The following is a 22,284-nucleotide window of genomic DNA, read 5'->3' on the forward strand; positions in this document are numbered from 1 at the left end:
AACCCAACATATCAATATCCAATCAAGTCCACTAAGCAACCAGAAGAGCCACCATTCCGTATATCTTCTCGAGTTTTGAAGATCTTTTCCGCTGCTTCTGTACCTTTGTTCAAGTGTTCAAGTTCTATGGTCCGTGAGTGAAGCTCAAAGTACAACTTATACGGTTTTAGGTTACAAAGTCTTTTCCCGAAGATTTTTCAAGTTGTACACTTCAACAAATTTCCGTGTCCAACTTGAGGGGGGGTATTAGAGGATAAACACGCGTATGCTACAAAGAGATCAATGTGCACGTCAGAAGTGAGTGACCGTGGGCTACCATTCAAGATACATGATGCTCAGTCAATGCAACTACTAGATTATAGGATCAGGTCAAACAATAAATCATGTAATGTAGATAGATAGTTTCACCTAGTCAAGATATCGGTTGTTATTCTATCTTCTAGGTTTTGTATCCTATCACCTATAAATAGGATCACTATGTAAATGTAAAACTATCTCAGAGAAATCATCTGAAGATCAATAATATTTCACCGTACGAGGTTTGTCAGTGGACGTAGGCCATTAATGCCGAACCACTTTAATACCTGTCTCCTCCATTTGATTTTGGTATGTAGGTTAATTTCTTTATGATTAATTTATGTTTATCATTGATTTAATCTTAATAATGTTTTTGTAATCAATGATATTCATCTTAGATTTGATCTACATATCAAAATCTAAGACATACATATCTAAGGAAGAGTTTGAGATAAGTGGGAAAGCTCAGAAACGCGTGAAACAATTTATGGAAGGAATTATTGTCGTGACTGTCAAGGAAGGAAAGAAGAGATTTCGAAGCGATTTGGGAGAGATTTAATCGCCATGTGGTGTATAAATAGGTTTCCTAGGGTCTCAAGAAGGGGAGTCGAGAGTTTGGGGTCGAAAGGAGAGCTCAGGAGGAGAGATTCAGAGATTACAGGAAGCCTGTCTCTGCTGCTGCTGCTGAAGAAGAACAAGCGTTGCAACTAAGAACAGTGTCTCAAATTCGCAACACTGCTACAGTATTCTCTTTGTAATAGTTGCACAGCCACATTTATCTTCAGTTAGCCACACCTCCTGTAACAGTGAACTCTGTAACGCCATTACTTCGTTGCATATTCACTGAATCATATCATCTCTTCAATAACAACAACTTTTGAGCCATGATTTATTCTTTTGAGCCTGTTTTTGATATGAGAAGCTAAACCCTAACACTGGGATGACGGAGGAATCCCTATTTCACGCATGTGGTAATTCTAATAATTCTTTTATGACTATTTGCATTGATATTTAATTGATTTATGATTTTTATTGAATGGGTGTGATTTCGTTTGATGGTGTATGCTTGGTCTATGTATTTTTGATACATCATGCTTGTGATTTACAGTCATTGCTTTTCAAAAATCTATTTTTGGCAAAGAACAAGAGTCCATACTTGAACTATAATTGATTGGAATTATTATTTGAGTCACATGAATGGAATTTGGTGGAATCTTGAGTCTCAGTACCTCTCGATACTGTGACAACTTTATTGTATATATTTTATTAAGTCTGAAATAGAATCTTACAAGTACGAGTTTGAACGATACTCTACTTACCACTTTCAAAACTACATAAATTTTTGGCGCCGCCGACGCGGATTTGCTTTTAGGGTTTTTTGACTTAGTTTTCTTTTATTTTTTTTATTTTTTTTATTTTTTAGATTTTTATTATTTTTGTTCTTTTTTATGTTTTTGGGTATTTGTCTTTTGTCTACAGGTTTTGGATCATAAAGCGAATTGAGCCAAGGAGTTTAGTGATTTCGTAAAGACTGGAACTTAAAGCATAAAGACTTGGAGCAAAAGATTAAAGCGAAAAGAACGGAAAAGAAGACAATTTCTTTTTAGATATTTTATTTTATTTTTTTAGGGTTTGTTTATTTTTCTTTATTAAAAAAAAAGAGAGAGAGAACTATATTAGGGTTTGCTATTTTTGTAATTTTTTCTTTTCTTTTTGGACACTTGGACATTAGACTTTGGACATTATTATTTTTAAACCCTAAGGAAGGGTTGGTTTAAATACAAACTGTGTGCAGGGAAGGACGGTGATTACGATATCACCTCGGCCCCTCGGGTTCGTACATAACATAGGAGTTGTGGCTCGAGTCGACTTCAGCGGTTCATCGCCCGTCTGGTACGGGAGGTAAGTTTTTCGAAACACCCGCGAATCCCCTGTCAGCGGGTTTACTGTATTCCTTAAGGTGAATATATGCTAAGGACTTGAATATGGTTGGTTTTAATTCCTAGTAAAGGGCAAGGACTGGCCATACAAGATAAGGGTTCGGATTTCATCACCGTTCTCTTATTTCCCGCCTTAGGAACACGAAACCAAACGCGAACCTAAGCCTAAAATTTTGACTAGAACGAGACCTATAGGGTAACGAGCTTAATAGGAAAGTCGTTAGAAGAATATTGGTTACTCTTTTAAGCATACTTCGAAGTTCTTGACGGTTTCTGTGAGTTGAATGTGTGACTGCGCCGCCTTGTAACCGGTGAGGCCTTGGGTATCAAAGCTCCACTGAGCTTCCCTCGCCTTGATTCAACTTACTTTGACTCGGATTGATTCCAGAGGGGTTTTCTCAAATTGTAACGAATTCCCCTTCGAGAGATAGAAGCTAGTCTAGAAACAATCTAAGTGGAGCCATCATGCTTTTTGTTTTCTAGAAATCTTTAGGTTTGCTTTGGTGAAGTTGAGTCGGCCTTGTTTGTGATTGTGTAGAATTTCCTTGCAATTAAGAATGTCGACTGGTATGATAGAAGCCAATACAATGAATATAGACCCGAATTTGAATATGGACATCATCAGTATTATGAACATAGTGAGAATAATGTTTGGGAACGCCAACCTTTTCAAGGTTATAGTTCATACCATAGTGAGCCCAATTACTATCCGCATGTGCATCAGTCTTACGAGCAAGAAGATTATAATACTAGTTCTTCGTCTTTAGAGGATACAATCAAACTTTTGAAAAGTAGTCCTTTTTATGATCATTCAGTTCTTATTCCTTCTTTAGAAGAGTCTCTCAAGCAGTTAACTGAGAATACCAATAGGTTTGTGTTAGAAATGAATAAACAAACTGCACCCATGAGCAAACCTTCTATAGAGGAATCCCTCAAGCTGATGGCTGAGACAAACGAAAGAATTGCTCAAAATAATCTTAAATTTCCAATACAATGTTTCTAATAATAACCTTGAAAGTGAGGATAGTTATTTACATAATCAAGATGACGAGGTTAGAATTGGTAACACTACTTTAGAAGAGGTTCAACCATTTTCATGTTATTATAATGATGATTATGATGAGGATAGTGTTGATGAAGAATTTGAAATAAATAGTGATCAGGAATTTGCTACTCCAATTGAGCTTTACAATGATACTACTATTTCTAGTTCAAATCCAAAAATTTTTAATAATTATTCACCTTTCAAAAGGACGAGGATTTTACTAGAGATACCCCTGTTTTAGACGATGTAGTATTTCCTTTTGATTACGAAGCCGATAATGGTTTGGAGAAACGAGTTTATTCTGAGAAAAATATTGTAGAGTCTAGCGATTTAGAAACAATAGTCTTAGACGAAGAAGATGAACTCGTAGAGCATTTAAACATGTGTGAGGAGGCATCACCTGAGTATAACCTAGAAGAAGCAATTGACCGTTTTCATGATTCTGATGATCTAGAAATTAGGGAAATTGTAGCTAGTCTATCTAGAGACACCCAAAACTCCAATTTTGGGGGTGATTATCATTATCCATGTGCCTCAACCATTTTACAAGATTATCTTCACACACGTTTTCCTGAACCTAGTGATGTCCATAAGGAAGTTCAGTTGTTAGAAACCCATCCTCTGGTTGATGAGGTTAGACCAGGATATGATACTAAGATCGATTTTGTTTTCCCACCAAATATTTTTCAACCAATTGTGGGAACGTATAAATTTCAGATGTGTCAATTATTTAGTTTTGAGACTAAACCTAATTACTTTAAGAGATTAGGGTCGATACATTTGCTTAAGATTGACCACCAGTTTCATCGTGGTCGATTGTGCGAGTCAAAACTGATTGACTTTAAGGATCCACAATTATTCAGGTTATTAATATGTGCTTTTAAATTTTTACTTGAGTTTCTTCAGACTCTAATACCTGAACCGGATCTTAGCTTTGAGGAATTCCAACCCATGAAAATATTTTATTTGGACCCAGTTATAGAACCTGAACCACAACTAGATGTAGTTGTCTTAAACAGGAAACTAGGCAAGGGTGTGCTTTATTTGTTTATTTTCTTGACAGGTTGCAGATTCCTTTTATTTGTGATAGCTCTATTTGGTTTTGATGACCCACAGAAATTTCGGCTATTACTTTATGATTCTATGAGGTGACTAATCCTTTCTTAGTCTGGCTGAAGACTTTAAACTTAGCACTTCTTGGGAGGTAACCCAACATTCATGCGACACGGTAATATCTTTCCTTATCTCTTTTGCTTCAAATGGTAACAGTTTCTCCTTGTTCGTGCTTTTAATTTATCTTTAGAACATTGAGGACAATGTTAGATTTAAGTTTGGGGGTATGGGAGAAACTTTTTAGTTGCAGTATGAATAAATAAACTCCAGAGCTTAGAAATTTATGCCTATCACTAACTAATCTAAGTGGATGGAAGCATTTTGATCGTAGGAGTTGAGGAACCAATCTGATTAGATGGAAACATCTAGAAGAGTCTATTCATAAAAGCACAGAGCTCGGGTGTTAGAAATAACATGATAGTTTCACCATATCTCGTTGAGTCCTTTTCACTTCTATTTTTATTTTATTTTGTTTTTAAACTATGTTTCTCTAAGTGATAGGTGGGGCTCACGATTCAAGTTGTTACCAATGCTAGGGTGAATTAGAGTAATTGAGATACCAAAAAAAAAAAAATGATAGTTACCAAAAAGTTTAAAAAAAAAAATTATTAAAAAAAAAAAACAAAGAAAAAAAAAATTGAGACCAGACCATTTGACCAAAAGGAATAAATTCAATAAAGTCGACCATTGGTTCCCTTGTATATGCCAGTTGTGTTGACCTAGAGTTAGATTATCGACCACTGGTTCCCTTGTATATGCCAGTGTGTTGATATTAGTCAGACTAATATCTCAATCCATTAGGATAGGTTCATTTTGGCGGAGGCCTTCAGACAGATATGGGAAACGCCGTTCACTTAGTAAACATCAAAACCATCTATGTTTTTCTATATCCATCTTCTTGATCTATCCATGTGATTAGTTTTGACTCCGGATATTGATGTCCATAGTGCGACAATCTGAGTAGAGCTCTGTCACTTTATATGAATTTTAGTATGCTTGAGTGCAAACTCGTGTACAACAATTGGAATTTCGCATCAGGGTACTTCCTCCTGTAGTCAATAAGTATGCCAACCAACGAGATTCTTTAGTGCCTTCCAAGGTTCTGTATAGATAGCTAGGGTCTGGAGTATAAAGGTTTTGTGGGTATATCTCTTGTAAGCCCTCCGGAGACAACACTCCGCCACTAGGGCCACCTAGGGGTTTAAATGCTTATTGCATACGCTAAATGCAATCGACGATGCCTGCGACAGTGAGTTAGGATTTTATTTTCTATTTGATTTGCTCGAGGACTAGCAAATAATAAGTTTGGCGGTATTTGATAGGCACATTTTTGTGTCTTATATAATCTCAATTGTATATATTATTAGTGCTCGATTTTATATTTTTTATGGCTTTTTATGTCCCTGTAGGTATTTTTGGAGAAATAAGCTTTTGCGGCGAAATTGGCTAAAAAAAGTGGTTTTTGCGCTCGTGGGAGAAAATTACTATACGGACCCTCGATTTTGGATAAGGGGTAACCTATTTCCAGGCAGCTGCTAAAGGGAGAACAGCACAGGATATGGGGACACCCACCTTCTTCACGATTTGAATCAAAAAGATTTGGCGGGAAAAGATACCTCACGTCTGCAGATTTTGGACGTGAAGCTTTGGGCAGTTTTAAAGAGATTCAACACCGGAAATTGATTGGGCTGGACTTGATATGACTTAAAAATTTCATTAGAAGCAGTTGGACCGATCAACTTGGGCTAGAATAGCCGGGAATTGGAATCAAAGTCAAATAAGGAAACACGGCTTCATGGGTTCAAAATCTGTTATTCAAGGAGATTAAAGTCAAGTAAACTCTTTCCAAAGATACATATATATCTAAGGAAGAGTTTGAGATAAGTGGGAAAGCTCAGAAACGCGTGAAACAATTTATGGAAGGAATTATTGTCGTGACTTCCAAGGAAGGAAAGAAGAGATTTCGAAGCGATTTGGGAGAGATTTAATCGCCCTGTGGTGTATAAATAGGTTTACTAGGGTCTAAAGATGGGGAGTCGAGAGTTTGGGGTCGAAAGGAGAGCTCAGGAGGATAGAATCGGAGATTACAGGAAGCCTGTCTCTGCTGCTTCTGCTGAAGAACAAGCGTTGCAACTAAGAACAGCGTCTCAAATTCGCAACACTGCTACAGTATTCTCTTTGTAACAGCTGAACAACCACATTTATCTTCAGTTAGCCACACCTCCTGTAACAGTGAACTCTGTATCGCCATTACGTCGTTGCATATTCACTGAATCATATCATCTCTTCAATAACAACAACTTTTGAGCCATGATTTATTCTTTTGATCCTGTTTTTGATATGAGAAGCTAAACCCTAACACTGGGATGACGGAGGAAGGCCTATTTCACGCATGTGGTAATTCTAATAATTCTTTTATGACTATTTGCATTGATATTTAATTGATTTATGATTTTTATTGAATGTGTGTGATTTCGTTTGATGGTGTATGCTTGGCTATGTATTTTTGATACATCATGCTTGTGATTTACAGTCATTGCTTTTCAAAAATCTATTTTTGGCAAAGAACAAGAGTCCATATTTGAACTATAATTGATTGGAATTATTATTTGAGTCACATGAATGGAATTTGGTGGAATCCTGAGTCTCAGTACCTCTCGATACTGTGACAACTTTATTGTATATATTTTATTAAGTTTGAAATCGAATCTTACAAGTCCGAGTTTGAACGATACTCTACTTACCACTTTCAAAACTACATAACTATCTGAAATAATTGTGGCAGGAAGGCCATGAAGCTTGAACACATGAGCAATGAATGCTTGAGCTACAGTAGAAGCAGTGAATGGATGGTTCAAACTGATAAAATGAGCATACTTTGTGAGTCTATCAACCACCACAAATATGACATCTTTCTTGTTGGATTTTGGCAAACCCTCAATGAAGTCCATTGTGATGTGTTTCCAAGGCTGAGAAGGAATGGGTAGAGGTTGCAGTAAGCCAAATGGATGAGTAAGTTCCACCTTATTCCTTTGACAAATGTCACAGTGGATGACAAAAAAAAGCACATCTTTCTTGAGTCCAGGCCAATAAAAGTATGTCTTTGCTCTGACATAAGTGCCTTGGATTCCAGAGTGGCCTCCTAGAGCAGAAGCATGAACTGAGTGAAGAACTGAATCTCTCAAAGTATTGCCAACTCCAATGTAAAGCCTGCATTTGTATCTTAGAATGCCTTCACGCAAATTGTAATTTGGACAAGCAGCAGTATTGACCAAGAGTTTTGGGAGGAGTTGAGTATCTACTGGATCATCAATATAGCTTTGGAGTACATCAGTAGACAAAGTTGGTGTTGATAGGCTAGTGAAGTGCAACTGCTAGATGGATCGGGTGGCAATATAGAAAGTGCATCAGCAGCTGTGTTGTCCTTGCATTTCTTGTGGTGAATGGTGTAATCAAAGCCAAGTAGCTTCATTAACCATTTTTGTTGAAAAACAGCTGTCATCTTTTGTTCCATAAAGTATTTAATGCTCTGCTGATCTGTGTGGATGATGAACTTATATCCCAATAGATAATGTCTCCATTTAGTGACTGCCTGACTACATCAAATAATTCTTTCTCATAAGTAGAGAGTGCCATGTTTTTGGGACCCAAGAGCTTGCTGAAACAAGCAATGATACTACCATCCTTCATAAGTAGTGCACCAATAACAGTAGAGCAAACATCAACTTCCACCACAAAAGTCTTTGAAAAATCAGGTAAAGCCAAGACTGGAGTAGAGCACATTGCAACTTTCATGGCTTCAAAGGCTTCTAGAGATTTCTCTGACCAAGTGAAGGCATTTTTCCTGAGCAATTCCGTAAGTGGTTTGATGATAATACCATAACCTCTTACAAACTTCCTATAATATCCAGTAAGCCCCAAGAATCCTCTGAGATGCTTGATATTAGTTGGAACTGGCCAGTTTGTCATGGCTTCAATTTTGGATGGATCAGCTGCTACACCTTCAGCTGTAACAATGTGACCCAAGTACTCTAGAGAAAATTGATCAAAGCATCATTTGGAGTACTTGGCATATAGTTGATGTTGTCTGAGAAGTGAAATCACTATAGATAAGTGTAACATGCTCCTCAAGTGTGGCACTGTATACTAAAATGTCATCAAAGAAAACTAAGACAAACTTCCTTAAATAATCAGCAAAAATAGAGTTCACTAGTGCCTGAAAGGTTGCAGGGGCATTGGTTAAGCCAAATGGCATTACCTTGAACTCATAATGCCCTTGATGTGTTCTAAATGCAGTTTTTGGAATATCAGGGGCATATAATTTGATTTGATGATACCCTGATATCAAATCTATCTTGGTAAAAAAATTTGAACCATGTAGCTCATCTAATAACTCATCAATCACAGGTATGGGAAACTTATCCTTGATAGGTAAGTCATTTAGTTTCCTATAATCAACACAAAAGCGCCAACAATTTTCTTTCTTTTTCACAAGTAAGATAAGGGAAAAAAATGGGCTATTGTTGTGTTGAATGATACCTGTATCCAACATTTCCTGAACTAATGCCTCCACTACAGATTTATGAATGTAAGGGCATTTATATGGCCTCAAATTTACTGGTTGAGCATTTGGTTTGAGGGGGATTTTATGGTATAAAGCTCTTGATGGGGGTAATGAGGAAGGTGTTGAGAAGACATCTTGATATTCAGTTAATAAGTTCTCAATGGGTGGTGGAATAGGGTTGACCAATGGTTAGACTGAGATAGAAAAAAGTTGGCCAATTAACCCATAAGTGTTTTTTCTGAAAAAGTTTTTAACAGCCCTACCAGTCATCATTTTAAGGGAGGGTTTAGATGATATACCTTGTAATTTTATCTGTTCACCATGGTGAAGGAAGAAAATGCACAATTTTGCTAGGTTGAGTACCACATCACCTTTAGTTATCAACCAGTCTGCCCCAAGGACTATATCACAACCTCCTAAGGGAAGTAGGTGTAAGTTGCCTTCAAATTGGTGGCCTTGCATTTGCCAGCCAAGTTGGTGACACATGCTAGAACTAGTGGTCTTCTCTCCATTAGCTACTGTAACAAGCATGTTGCTTGTAGGTTGAACTGCACAACGGATTCTTCTAGCCACTTCAGTATCCAAAAAACTGTGTGCACTCCCTGAGTCCACTAAGATAGTGATAGGGTGCCGATTGAGTAACCCTTCAATGCGTATCGTATAATCACTAGCATGTCTAGTGATGGCATGTAAGGAAATTTTTTATTTCTGTGGCTTGCACAAGTTGTGGTGTTGGTTCTGCATTTATAGGTTCCTCACAAGTAGAGGGTTCTTCTTCTTCCATAACTACCATACATAGGTTTTGGGATTTGCACTTATGACCAGTCACATACTTCTCATCACAGTTGTAACAAAATTGCTTATCCCTCCTTTGATTTATTTGTTCCTGAGTAAGCCTTCTGATGGGTGGAACATACACAGATCTAGCTGGTGAGTTTGTAGGAGTAGGTGTAATTGGTGGTCTAGATTGTGAAAGTACAGGTAATGAAGGTGGTGGTGTTTTAGGAGGTGGGTTTGAATTTCTGGGAAAATAAGATGATGTTGTTGGTGGTTTAAACATAGGGTTTTTGGTGGAAGGTTGTTGAGAAGAGAGTGCATTTTCCTGTAATCTAGCTAAGTAGAAAGCTAGTGACAGTGTGGTGGGTTTATGCATTTGAACAGAAATTTTAGTTTCCTCCTTAAGACCACTAATAAAGCTCATGACAAAATATTCCCCAGAGAGGGAAGGATTTTTGTTAATCATCAAACTTTTCAATAACTCAAATTGTTCAAAATATTCATCTACTGTGGTTATTTGTGAGAGTTTGTTAAAGCAACACACATAGTTATCATTAGCCAGATCCTAAAATCTACCACAAAGACTCTCTACAAAATCAAGCCAAAGGATAAATGTCTTACCAGCAGAATAGTCAAAAAACCAAGAGTCTGCTTTACCTTCAAGAGACATAGAAGCAAAACCCACTTTCTGAGATTCTTCAATAAAGCGGATCTGGAAGTATCTTTCACATTTTCGAATCCAGCTTCTGGGGTTATCACCGCTGAATTTTGGTAGATCTACTTTGGGTGGTTTGAGATGGGATGTAGAAGCAGTATCTCCTGAAGAAGAAGGATGAGACGGATGGAAGGATCCAGAGAATGGTGGTGGGTTGATGTGAGAAGAGTGTTGTTGAGGGTCATGTTTTTCAGCCAAAATATCAATAAGTTTATCTAACTTTGTTTGTGTGGCTGTAGTTGCAGAAGTAAGATTTTGAAGACTGATACAAATATTATCTAACTTCTCACCATGTGAAGTATCATCAACAGTACGACTAGCAGAGTCACGGGTGTGGTTCTCATTCAAAGCCCTCAATAATTCCTTTAGTTCTTTAGTGTGACTATCGATATCTTTAATCGTAGGACTGCCTGTCATGATGAAGATGAAGGACACTGGCTGATACCAATTGTAATAGTTTCAGGTACATAAACTAGGGATGAGAGTGATAAAAGATTGATATGAGATAACTACTCTTCACTGCAGCCGCATTGGGCTCAGTTTCTTTTCTATTTCTTTTCTTAATGAAAGTGACGATACAACTCAGTTGCTTTTAAGGCAACAGATATAAAACCTAAAGCGTTCTCGCTGTTACATCCCTACACGTGGGCTTATCCAAACCGTTTCATGCTAATCATTAACTTAACTTTAAACATAATAAATTATCATGCAAAACCTAATTAACGTGCCTAAAGTAATTATGCTGAGGCACTCGATCTGATGGCTAAAGGTTGTCCAGGTATATGACAGGGTGTTGCTTTGATCCCCGTCTTGTTGGTATGGAGGTCTGTTTTCGATGTATTGAAACTGCTGGTGGTATTTATTTTTGATTGTCGTTGTTTTGGAAGTGATCTGATTTTTAGCTGCTTTTTCTCCGGTGAAATTGATGATTCTCCTTTCTGTATGGTGGCAAGGGTTTTTCCGGGTCGGGTTGTGGCTGAACCGGTCCCTCTGTTGATCCATGGTTGCTTCTCTGGTTTGGGCTTTTACTGCTTGGCCTTCTCATCGGTGGCGATCTTTTTACGTTGGCGAATTTGTATGTTGGCTTTTTTAGTGTTTTTAGTTTGATGTTTGTAAACCATTGATGTTGTCTCCACTGGTTTATGTGGAATCTGTCTTCAAAGTCGGTTCTTTATGTATCGGTCTGGCTTCTTTAGTTGTCTTCAATATGGATGCTAGTTGTCCTTTAGGATTTGTTGCGGGGATTTCCAATTAGTATGGGTTTCCAATCGGTATTCAGTAGAAGCTCGTCGGTTTATGGGTCACCGTTTCGGCAACGGGTTTACTCTGTCTGGGTCCTGTAACGTTGCTCGGTAGAGCTTTCGTTTAATGAAATATACCCCTTAGTTCAAAAGAAAAAGAGGATTCAATGTGAGACTTTAAAACTACTAATTTTCCAGAAAGATTGATTTGATTGGTTTTATTTCAACTTCGAATTATCTCCTGAAAAAAACAGGATTTCTAATATTGATATTGACGAAAATGGTAAATGATACATCCAAGTAACACAACAAGTGACTGATCAGATTGGCACTAGTGAGCGATGTTGTTTGTTAGTGACACTACTCTGTGATGGGCTTCTTCTTTTTGTGAAGAGGTTTTGTATTCACGAACACCTGCTCTGCCATGACAGCGTCCTCACCTTCGGCTTTCTTGATCTCCAATTCGGCCTTTCCGAAAGAACTGGTACCCCTCAACGCATCCGAAACGAAAAGGCGGTATCCCAGGGCTGTTAATGATTCTGCATTTGCTCCATAAACTAACCTCTATAACCACATATGAATGTATAAGCGTTTGTGAATAAAGAAGAGGCAAGCAAGTTCCAAGGAAAAGGAAAATACAGGTGAATTTAGTGTGGAATCGCACAAACCTTAATGCCGGTAGCCTGGATTGCACCAAAGCACATTGGACAAGGCTCACAAGAGGCATAGATCTCACAGTCAGAGAGCTTAATCTTGTCCAACTTTTCACAGGCCTATCAAGTGCAAATGCAACGAAGGATTTACACCATAATTATAAAGATGCGTTAATCATTTATCGACCTGTAGGAATAAAGATTAATTACCATTCGAATAGCAGTCACTTCAGCATGAGCAGTTGGGTCCTTCGTCTTCCGGACAATGTTGTGACAACTGGCGACTATTTCACCATTACGAACAATAACTGCACCAAAAGGATACCCATCTTTTGTATTGACGGCCTCGTAAGCTTCTTCAACTGCTTGTTTCAAGAATATGTGGTCGCTGCTATCCTGTCCAACTGGTGAATTCATAAACTGCCCTCATTAGCATAAAACTAAACTCCACATCTATACATTATGGAACTCAAAAATTGGCATAACGGAGTAAAGTTGAGAGTTGGCTTACCATTAATGGCATCTTCCATGGCGCCTGAAATATGAAGTGTGGCTGGGAGATTATATCAAAATGACTGAGCTTTTAAATCGGCAAACAAATTTGTACTTCTCATCGCCAGATCTACAAATTCCATATATAATGCAAGATTCTTTTACATTATTTTAAAGGGAAAACCAACTGGGCATTAATTTTTTTTAAGCAACTTGGCATTATAATAAGCTATACCCTCAGGTTGCCCAACTAGAAATGACACAGCAAATCAATAGCATGTTGACCCATATCTTGATCAACTGCAAGTCTGTAGTGCCATGCTTTTCACGTTTACTGTAGTTGAATAATTGAAAAAAAATATGTGTATCATTCAAGTCATATCTGGATTTGATTTTAGTGTCCCTTCCACAATTCAATATTAAAAAATCGGTAATGCTATTCTCCTCACTAATTACAGCTCTACTCACAGCTCAAGCTGATGTGTCGAGGTGTGTTGTACACCACGTTAATTTTACTCTCATGACTTTTTCTCTTACTGACTTTTCTTTCTGAAAAACACTCTCTTTGCTCTGTAACATTTTCTCTTCCTTCATCAGTTTTATGAAATCATTTTTCTTTATTTAAGATCCTTCTCTATCTTCTTAAGGAATCTGTTGTATTTTTAAGAAGTGAAAGTGAGAGGAGTAGTTTTTGATTTTTATTTTTTTTGGCAGTAATTAGATCGTTATTCATCCATCTCTTTTTACTTTTTTTTGAAGAATTTTTTCTTCTTTCTCTTAAGGAAGTGATTGTATGAGATTTAATTTCGATAGTATTTTTTTTGTTTGTGAAGTATCCCAGTCAATAGCTAATGGTGGTGGTGATGATGAAGCATTTTAGGATTATTCGTCTTCTTCATAAAAAAAGAAGTTCTTTCGAGTCGGTGGTGGTATTGGAAGTGGCGGCAGTTGGTATTTTGTTGTGTTACTTTGGTTTAATAATTAGGTTTGAGCTTTTTTTTTCTCAATTTGTCATTATTCTTGTGTTAATCAAATAGTAATTAGTGTATTTGATTACTGGAATTGGGTAATGAAAACTGTTCAGGTTTTGTAAATCTTTGAAATGTAAATCGGTTCAAGATTTTCAAGTATGAAATTTTTTAATTGGTATTTAGATGTAAATGGATGGTGGTGGTGGGTTTAAGGAGTGGGTGCGGGTCTTGTTTACTGAACCTAAAGAAGTATCAATCCATAAACCGTAAGAATTAAGAAGAATTTGATTTATTAATTTTAGGAACAAAAGAAAGAGGAAGAAGAATTTGAGAGAGAATTAACAAATAGAGATGGATAGATAGAGCAAAAAGGAATCACGGGAACTATAATTGTTTTTTCCTAATGTGTTAAAAGTTTGTGTCCTCTGTACACGCTGGTGATGACACCTCAGCTTGAGCTGTGAGTAGAGCTGCAATTAGTGAGGGGAATAGCATTACCATTAAACGGTATATTGTGTAGCTTTCAATGAATATTTTTTATTTACAGGTCACCAGTAAAATATGGAAGCTAATAAGTTTTGTAAGGAATTATTATTATTTATCAAAATGGTAAATAGTATATCAAGTAGTAGAACAGCTAGTGACTGAAATTGCAGTTTAGTGTCAATTCGGCCATGATAGCAACGCCTGTTCTGCCATGATAGCATCGTCACCTTCAGCTTGCTTGATCTCCAAATTGGCTTTTTCAAATGAAGTGGTGCCCCTCAATGCATCCGAAATGAAGTTACCATACCCCATGGGTGTTAATGCTTCTGCTCTTGCTCCATAAACTAACCTCTGATACCATATTTAAAAGAGAAAAAAAATAAGCCCTGAACTTTTTTTGTGAATTGAGAAGAGGCAAGTACGAATTGAGTGTGGAACCGAACAAACCTTAATTCCGGTAATCTGAATTGCAGCAAAGCACATTGGGCAAGGCTCACAAGAAGCATATATCTCACAGTCAGAGAGCTTTTCAGTGTCCAGCTTCTCACAGGCCTATCATTTACATATGCGATTTGTAAGCATCAACAGATGTTATATTTAGACCAACGACGTAAGGAAAATGCAGCTATCGTTTATCCACCGGTAAGAGTACAGACTAATTACCATTCGGATAGCAGTCATTTCAGCGTGAGCAGTTGGGTCTTTGTTTTTCCGAACCATGTTGTGACAGCTGACGACTACTTCACCATCACGAACGATAACTGCACCAAATGGATACCCATCTTTTGTATCGACACCCTCGTATGCTTCTTCAACTGATTGTTTCAAGAATATGTGATCGGTATCCTGGTCAACTGTAGATCCGCAACCGGAAAGGAAGATTTCAATCAAAATTTCAGTGGTCAACATATTTAAGTCAATAGCCTTGATCTACATAATAGAATAAATTGGTAGTAAAGCTGAGAGTGACTTACCATTGGGACCTTCCATGGCTGAATTACTAAGAGCGGCCGGGAGGATTGTCAACCACCAGAATTAAGCAACTTGAGCTGAAATTTGTAACTTCTCATCTACAATTCATAAATAAAAAAGCTGAGCTCAAGATCTATTTTATTATTTTTTAAAACAAAATTGCTTATCCCCAACTAGAAATCAACTGCAAGTCTTTTTTTATAGAAAAAAAATAAAAGCATTAATTGGTACAATCCCTACGCGGGTGTCCTATGGTGAGTGTAGCGAGAAAATTTGAGCTGCCCAAAGCTACATAATAGTGCCAGAGGAAGACACTAGCAAAAACAGCTTTTTATGCAAATGTACAATCTGTGCTAAATGTCGATAGACTCAATACTTGTCTCAGAATTGTTCCAATCAGTGCTAAACAGCCCTCATCTATATACATTATGGAACTCAAAAATTGGCATAACGGAGTAAAGTTGAGAGCAGATTACCGTTGATGGCATCTTCCATGGCGCCTGAAATATGACTGAGCTTAAATCGGCAAACAAATTTGTAACTTCCCATCGTTCGGCAGATCTACAATTTCCATATATAATGGTGAGTTCAAGATTCTCTTATTATTTTATAAACCTACTTGGCATTATAATAAACTATAGCCTCACGTTGCGCAGCTAGAAATGATACAGCCAATCAATAGCGTACTGACCCATATCTTGATCAACTGCAAATCCGTAATGCCAGGCTTTTCACGTTTACTTTAGTAGAATAATCTTGATTTGATTCTAGTGCCCCTTCCACTATTTAATATTTTTCGTTCGGAGATACTACTGAAACGTTAAGGTGAATATAGGCCAGCAAACAGAGTTGTACCGGTGAGGAATGGATTCAATTATTATTGATCAAAATGGTAAATAGTACATTTAGAGTTGAAGAACAGATAGTGACTGAAATTGGTAACTTCAGTTTTGTGTCAATTCGTCCATGATAGCAACACCTGTTCTGCCATGATAGCATCATCACCTTCAGCTTTCTTGATCTCCAAATTGGCTTTCTCAAATGCAGTGGTACCCCTCAATGCATCCGAAATGAAATTACCAAACCCCATGGGTGCTAACGCTTCTGCTCTTGCTCCATAAACTAACCTCTGGTACAACAATCAAAGAGCAAAAAACATGAATGCATCAGCACTCAATTTTGTTGTGCATTGAGAAGACTTAAGTACTAAGGAAAAGGAAATTAAAAGACAGCCGAATTGAGTCTGGAACCGCACAAACAAACCTTAATGCTAGTAAACTGAATTGCAGCAAAGCACATTGGGCAAGGCTCACAAGAGGCATATATCTCACAGTCAGACAGCGTAAATGTGTCTAGCTTCTCACAGGCCTATCAAGCACATATGAGTTTAGTTGATGCGAATAGGAGCTAGATTTAGACGGATGTAACAAAGATGCGTCAATCATTCGAATATGAGTACGGACTAATTTACCATTCGAATAGCAATCATCTCAGAGTGGGCAGTTGGATCTTTGTATTTACGAGCCATGTTGTGACAACTTACGACTACTTCAGCATTCCGAACAATAACTGCGCCAAAGGGATATCCATCTTTTGTATTGACAGCCTCGTATGCTTCTTCAACTGATTATTTCAAGAACTCGTGATCGGTATCCTGTCCAACTGTAGAACCATAACCGAAAACAAAGATTTTAATCGAAATTACACTCCTGATCTCTACAATTACGGAACAAACAAATTGGTATAATGGAGTAAAATTGAGAGTGACTTACCATTTGCATCTTCCATGGCTGAAATATGAACAGTGGCTGGGAGAGATTAGATGTCAACCACTGGAATTAAGCAACTTGAGCTGAAATACGTAACTTCTTATGTACAGATCTACATTTCATAATATAGTGCTGAATTCAACATTTTTTTAATTATTTTCAGAACCAAATTGGCAATTCAATAAGCTTATCCCCATCTAAAAATCAACGGCAAGTCTTTTTTATAGAAAATACAATATTAACTCCCTGCCTGATACAGTCCCTATGGTGGGTGTCTCGAGAAAATTTGAACCACCCAAAGCAGACACAACAATGTCAGAGGAGGACAATAACAAAGCAAATGTACAATGGGAGTGCTAAATCCATTCTTCAATACTTGTCATAGAAGATACATTCAAAATTTCACCAAACTTCCCAAATTCAAAAAATCTAAATGACCTTTTCATATGTATTACAACAAAGGAATAGAATAATGTTTACAGGAAAAAAATAATCAAGGAGTGCCTGTTGATGCTCTTAAATTTGATTCGATGAAGATGGCGAACTTTGCAGTGGGGAGGTTTCTCCACTGCAATTGATTGTGTGTATGATTAGGCGACACTAGTCAGCAACTTCAGATTAATCCCATGTAAAAAATTATGTGCTGTGTGACTGGGTGGTTATGCTAGATTATCTGCAGCAATAATGTGATCTTGGTTTGCCAAAGAATGAATGAAGCAGCATCGAACTTATGTTTGAAAGGTGCATCTAGATTCTAGAGCTTCACTAATGATAACTGGAAAAAGAATTGTTCTATTCTCTCTGTTTTCGCCTATAATGTTCTAATACTAAATGAGGGTAGCAGTCAGTAGTACTCAGCCTTGTTGACTGTAATGTTAAGCATGGAACTGGAGCAGGACCTGACAGGTGATGTCATTTGAATTGGCAAGGGAAACCGTGTCCATGACTCATGTAATGTGGGGGAAAGAAATTGGCACCATATTAGACCATCCTGTCAATCCCCATCTGTGCTTCACTCAGGGAAGAAATAAGGTCTTCTCTGGATTGTGATCTCCTGCTCTGGAGCTGCATCTGGCCTCTATGAGGGCTCCAAAAGGAACCTGCACCGTTATTTTCGAATTGCATCTGTTTCAAGCTACCAGAAGAATAACTATGTGGTACACGTGATGGGTGTAAGAAAGAACCCATAGAGAGCTGGATATCGCTGTCACCTAGTCCCCCTGTGCTGAAGGGTCTCTGTCTAGAACCAATAACTGTAGGGCTCAGTGGTGTCTTTGTTCCTGAAAATTGGCCAAATGGAATACTTTTATAAGAATGACATCATTCAAAGTATATAATTGAAGCAGAAACAAGAAGCTCAAATTAAGGTAGAGGAAACATCATTTGTTAAGAACCATTGATGCCCCATCACATTCTTTGACACTAAGAAGTTCTCAAGAATAAGTGGTGGACTAATTAGCATAACATAAAAGGTTTATGTGTATATAAGGTAGAGTAACTTAAAGTAATCATGTATCGAGGATAAGAAAACACTACACATGTCGCCAAACTAGTAAATAAGCATACCCGAATTGATAGGACTCCAGTGCTTCAAATGGAAAGGAGATGGAATAGCCGTTGAGCTGTTATGTCTAGAAAGTGGTAAATAAGGTCTACGCAAAAATCTCGGCATCCAATTCCCAATATATGACAAGAAGCACACTAGAAGTATCAGTGATATGAACAATGCACCATAGAGAACAATTGGCTCTATCTTCGTCTGGAATATTATGTAACTGTGATGCTCCATTGTAGCTGACAATGATCCTCCAGCATTCAACAGAGCAACCCCGAGTGTCCAAGTAATACTACCAGAACCAACAATCACTTGGTCATCCAGTATATGCAGGCCCTCTCTCAACAATGACACGATGTAGGGTGCTCTAAAGCAATACTGTTCTATGAAAGGTTGTGGAGGGACACTGTTCTTTGCAACTTCCCATATTTCTTCACAATACTCCTTGCCCTTCTCCAATACATTATCCAGTGTCGGTTTTGAGGTCAAGTTGAAAAACCGGAATACCACAAAGAATCCAGAAATGGCGTAAAATTGCCCATGTGGGTGAGGCAAACCATCACTAAGAGCACAAGGTTGCAGCTCACAATCAACTCCTGGTTTCACTCCCGACCATTCAGACGAATTCACTGTACGTTTTGCAAGTGCACTACATTCTTCCCAATTTGGAGCACCAATCAGCTCGATATCTATTCCGCGTTTCCCACCTTTACCCATATTACCTTCGCCAATTACAGGACTCCCACCTTCTCCATTCAATGAGGAACAGTGGGAACATACATATTTCTCTCTGTAACCGGACTGCAGACATGGGTGCTTGAGTTCGATATTTCCTTTGTTGGGATCCATACCACTAATCCCAGGGAGCTTCCTCAGCAGATAAACAACCGATTTATCAAAAGCATCATTCAGACCATAGCTTGAAAGAGAATAAGCAGTAAGGTGATGATTAACAGCTCCAATACTTAAGTTTAAACTAGTCTCCTCGTGCACAAGTTCCTTCGTCTCAAAAGTAACTTGTAAAGAAGAACCCCCCATATCAAGTGCACCAAATGTTTCTTTTGGAGGTATTGACCCAAGCATGCCCATATGATAATTAAGAGCTATCCATCCATAATAAGCTTCCTCTGTTCCAGTGATTATCTTAACCCAGTCTCTATGACACAAGAATGATGAATTCCTTAGTATGGACCATGCATTATCTAGAAGCCATTCTGAATCAGATTTGGGTAGCCTGCGAACTCCACCAGTCGCGTAGAGGAAGATAGAAGTACTCTTATGTGCATGCTTAGGTATTTGCTTCTCTGCCCACAGAAGAAGCGGGCTTATAGCTTCATTCAAACCTGATGCATTGTTTACTAGCTTATCAAGCCCAGGCTCAGTCTCCATTCTACGGTAAGCACGCCCGCTTGATGAACTAGATTTACTTTGTAGACCTTCAGGTAAGGATTTTAAGACAATGGGAAGACTTCCACCTTGCTGGTGATCAACAGATGATTCATATACATAAACCCGTGTCCCAGTGCTTCCACAATCAAGTACCACATAAAACTGTGAGGCTTTCTGAAACCAAAAATTGCTGAGAAATCTTCCACCCAATAGGATCAGGGAAAAGAACAAGACTAGGCCTAGAACAGCCATGGTTGCTCGCACCATTTTCTTTCTAGTAAATGGGATACCAGGAAAGGCTTTGCTCTTTGAAAAACTTGCAATACCATTTTCTCTCTTCAAGGGATGAGTCTCTTCTTCTGTATGAGTTGCTGCACTTTGCTCATAGTCAATGCCAATAAGAAGATCTTCTGTATCAAGCTTACGATAACTTGAGAAGTCTTGAAGAGACGCCGATACTCGCATATTATTCTTCTGTCTCGGAGTGGAATAGAAATGACCATGACTGGTACCTACTCGTGATGATGCTCCAGAAGATATAGATGGTCCACTTGCAGATGAAAACTTCTCCGCATTTCTGATGAACGCCATTTCAAGTCAATACTTTTAAGCAATAAATACTGCCTTATTCCATCAAAACTTATATTAATGACAGAGCGCAAAGCTGAATTTCCCACTTCACGCATACCATATCAGAGACCTGGTACAAAAACAAAGATGTTAAAACCTTTACATCTTCCACAGTGTTGCTTAAGGTAAAATTATGTAAAACTTATGCAAGCAATTGCTTCCACAGTGCCTAGAGAAGCTAGGGAACTTCTTACACTTTATTCTCAATCCTAATCTCTTACTCTCGAGCATGGTAAAGGAATCCCATAATTATCAGTCTATCCTATGCTATCTAAAAAATAAATCACAACCAACCCTGTTAAAGTAACAACACCGACCTCATGGAGAACTTTAGTGATGGGACAAATGTGCCCATCCTCCAGCGATGTCTAGAAAGCAATCTCCTAGAGAAGTCCAGGGTCTTAAGACGATAGAGTACGATTCTTAGGCTCAGTTGGTTACTTGGTTTATGCAAGGTTTCTAGCGAGTGTTTCGTTCCAGTTGTGTCTAGGACAGTGAGAAGTCGTTCAAAGTTGCTATACAAATGCAATGTGCAATAGCTCAAGGACTTGTGAGATTGAGAGCTAAGACTCTCCTTATCTAGGAGTTGAGCCATGCCAGTAGAGACATAACTGATATGTGACTGGTTTGGTCCTGTGAGATAGTTAATGGGCATGACTAACACAAGTTTAGGAGATTGAGTGAGCCAATCTCTATCTCATGTGACAAATTGTTGTTTTATCATAGTCGAGGTGCCGACACATTCTCTAGAGTTTAATATCAAATAGCTTGCGTGCATAGATTTCATAAAACCCAACAAGATATATGCAGTAATCTTCTTTAGTAATCACCAGTTCTAGTTTCACAGTGACATAATTATAGAGCTAAACTTCCATTTATCTAATCTCTCACAACAAAATCCAATTGGAATTTTGAAGGATCAAATTCAATAAAACCAAATCGAAATTTCTGAGATCTCTACTGAATTCATCTGTAAATTGAACTATACTCATACTCAATATCATAAACAATAGAAATAGATCTGAAAACAAAAATTTCATTCATAGTTGTTGAAATGAAAAATTAAACAAAGGATGAAGAGAAAGAAGGAACTCACTTGTGGCCTTGAATGACGCTGACGATGGGATTTGGACAGAGAAGAAAATTCCCAGAGGAAGAGAGTCAGTAGTTGAAGAAGTTGAGCAGATCACAGTGGTCCAAGTCATTTAGTCCAACAAAGCCCAATAAAATCTATATGTATATGTAGGTGTATGCAACGGACGGATGCGGATTAGGGGTAACCCACGTGCAATCCGTCAAAGTTGTAAATTTGGAAAATCCAACCGTGTCCGGCCTAATCACCTATGGATTTAACATCCGCGGATTAACGGGTGATACGGACCGGATGCAGATTAACCGCGGATTTAGTCTCAAAAAAAAAAAAAACAAAAAAAAAGATTACCGACCCTTTCTGTTGAAGATACGAAGAGTACACACAGTGCACTCACAATGCACGTAACAAGTAGTATATAGTGCGAGTTCACTTACTTTTTTTTTTGCATGTCACGACTCATGTAGTAAACTGCATCATAATTAACGTTCATACACAGTATATAATATGCACAGAATAATACTTTCATCATATGCACATATATATATATAATGATAATGGTGGCATGATACACACTTAATAGGT

General features: G+C 37.9%; 4 protein-coding genes across 5 annotated transcripts; all 4 read right to left on the reverse strand.

The window, feature by feature from the left end:
- Positions 1 to 11,926: 11,926 nt before the first annotated feature.
- On the reverse strand, positions 11,927 to 12,938 carry LOC113340486 (guanosine deaminase-like). Its single transcript, XM_026585627.1, has 4 exons — positions 12,857 to 12,938; positions 12,556 to 12,749; positions 12,361 to 12,465; positions 11,927 to 12,256 (listed from the first exon to the last, which is right to left on the reverse strand). Exons 1-4 carry the CDS (start codon positions 12,873 to 12,875, stop codon positions 12,053 to 12,055), a joined length of 522 nt encoding a protein of 173 aa, XP_026441412.1. The 5' UTR covers positions 12,876 to 12,938; the 3' UTR covers positions 11,927 to 12,052.
- Positions 12,939 to 14,020: 1,082 nt separating this feature from the next.
- Positions 14,021 to 15,828, reverse strand: LOC113340480 (guanosine deaminase-like). 2 transcript variants are annotated; one of them, XM_026585616.1, is made up of 5 exons: positions 15,743 to 15,828; positions 15,269 to 15,364; positions 14,958 to 15,148; positions 14,742 to 14,846; positions 14,021 to 14,645 (listed from the first exon to the last, which is right to left on the reverse strand). In XM_026585616.1, the coding sequence occupies exons 2-5, from the start codon at positions 15,282 to 15,284 to the stop codon at positions 14,472 to 14,474; spliced, it is 486 nt and encodes a 161-aa protein (XP_026441401.1). In that variant the 5' UTR covers positions 15,285 to 15,364; positions 15,743 to 15,828; the 3' UTR covers positions 14,021 to 14,471. The 2 variants fall into 2 exon arrangements, with proteins under 2 accessions (XP_026441401.1, XP_026441402.1); XM_026585617.1 differs by lacking the exon at positions 15,743 to 15,828 and having other exon boundaries at positions 15,269 to 15,402.
- Positions 15,829 to 16,221: 393 nt separating this feature from the next.
- LOC113340620 (guanosine deaminase-like) lies at positions 16,222 to 17,233 on the reverse strand. The gene is made up of 4 exons (XM_026585745.1): positions 17,039 to 17,233; positions 16,738 to 16,928; positions 16,530 to 16,634; positions 16,222 to 16,395 (listed from the first exon to the last, which is right to left on the reverse strand). The coding sequence occupies exons 2-4, from the start codon at positions 16,792 to 16,794 to the stop codon at positions 16,222 to 16,224; spliced, it is 336 nt and encodes a 111-aa protein (XP_026441530.1). The 5' UTR covers positions 16,795 to 16,928; positions 17,039 to 17,233.
- Positions 17,234 to 17,376: 143 nt separating this feature from the next.
- Positions 17,377 to 21,802, reverse strand: LOC113340581 (probable apyrase 7). The gene is made up of 3 exons (XM_026585704.1): positions 21,706 to 21,802; positions 18,602 to 20,679; positions 17,377 to 18,315 (listed from the first exon to the last, which is right to left on the reverse strand). Exons 2-3 carry the CDS (start codon positions 20,568 to 20,570, stop codon positions 18,017 to 18,019), a joined length of 2,268 nt encoding a protein of 755 aa, XP_026441489.1. The 5' UTR covers positions 20,571 to 20,679; positions 21,706 to 21,802; the 3' UTR covers positions 17,377 to 18,016.
- Positions 21,803 to 22,284: the final 482 nt, after the last annotated feature.

This window comes from Papaver somniferum, unplaced genomic scaffold (assembly GCF_003573695.1).
Source record: "Papaver somniferum cultivar HN1 unplaced genomic scaffold, ASM357369v1 unplaced-scaffold_22, whole genome shotgun sequence".
Lineage (NCBI taxonomy): Eukaryota > Viridiplantae > Streptophyta > Magnoliopsida > Ranunculales > Papaveraceae > Papaver > Papaver somniferum.

Coding starts and splice junctions, on each gene's coding strand:
- LOC113340581 (XM_026585704.1), bottom strand. CDS start 20,570: ATGGCGTTCATCAGAAATGCGGAGAAGTTTTCATCTGCAAGTGGACCA. Junction 18,316..18,601: donor CTGGAGTCCTATCAATTCGG/GTATGCTTATTT, acceptor GCCAATTTTCAG/GAACAAAGACACCACTGAGC.
- LOC113340620 (XM_026585745.1), bottom strand. CDS start 16,794: ATGGCTCGTAAATACAAAGATCCAACTGCCCACTCTGAGATGATTGCT. Junction 16,635..16,737: donor AGATGATTGCTATTCGAATG/GTAAATTAGTCC, acceptor TGTGCTTGATAG/GCCTGTGAGAAGCTAGACAC. Junction 16,396..16,529: donor TTCAGTTTACTAGCATTAAG/GTTTGTTTGTGC, acceptor TTGTTGTACCAG/AGGTTAGTTTATGGAGCAAG.
- LOC113340480 (XM_026585616.1), bottom strand. Junction 14,847..14,957: donor AAATGACTGCTATCCGAATG/GTAATTAGTCTG, acceptor TGTAAATGATAG/GCCTGTGAGAAGCTGGACAC. Junction 14,646..14,741: donor TTCAGATTACCGGAATTAAG/GTTTGTTCGGTT, acceptor ATATGGTATCAG/AGGTTAGTTTATGGAGCAAG.
- LOC113340486 (XM_026585627.1), bottom strand. Junction 12,466..12,555: donor AAGTGACTGCTATTCGAATG/GTAATTAATCTT, acceptor TGCACTTGATAG/GCCTGTGAAAAGTTGGACAA. Junction 12,257..12,360: donor TCCAGGCTACCGGCATTAAG/GTTTGTGCGATT, acceptor ATGTGGTTATAG/AGGTTAGTTTATGGAGCAAA.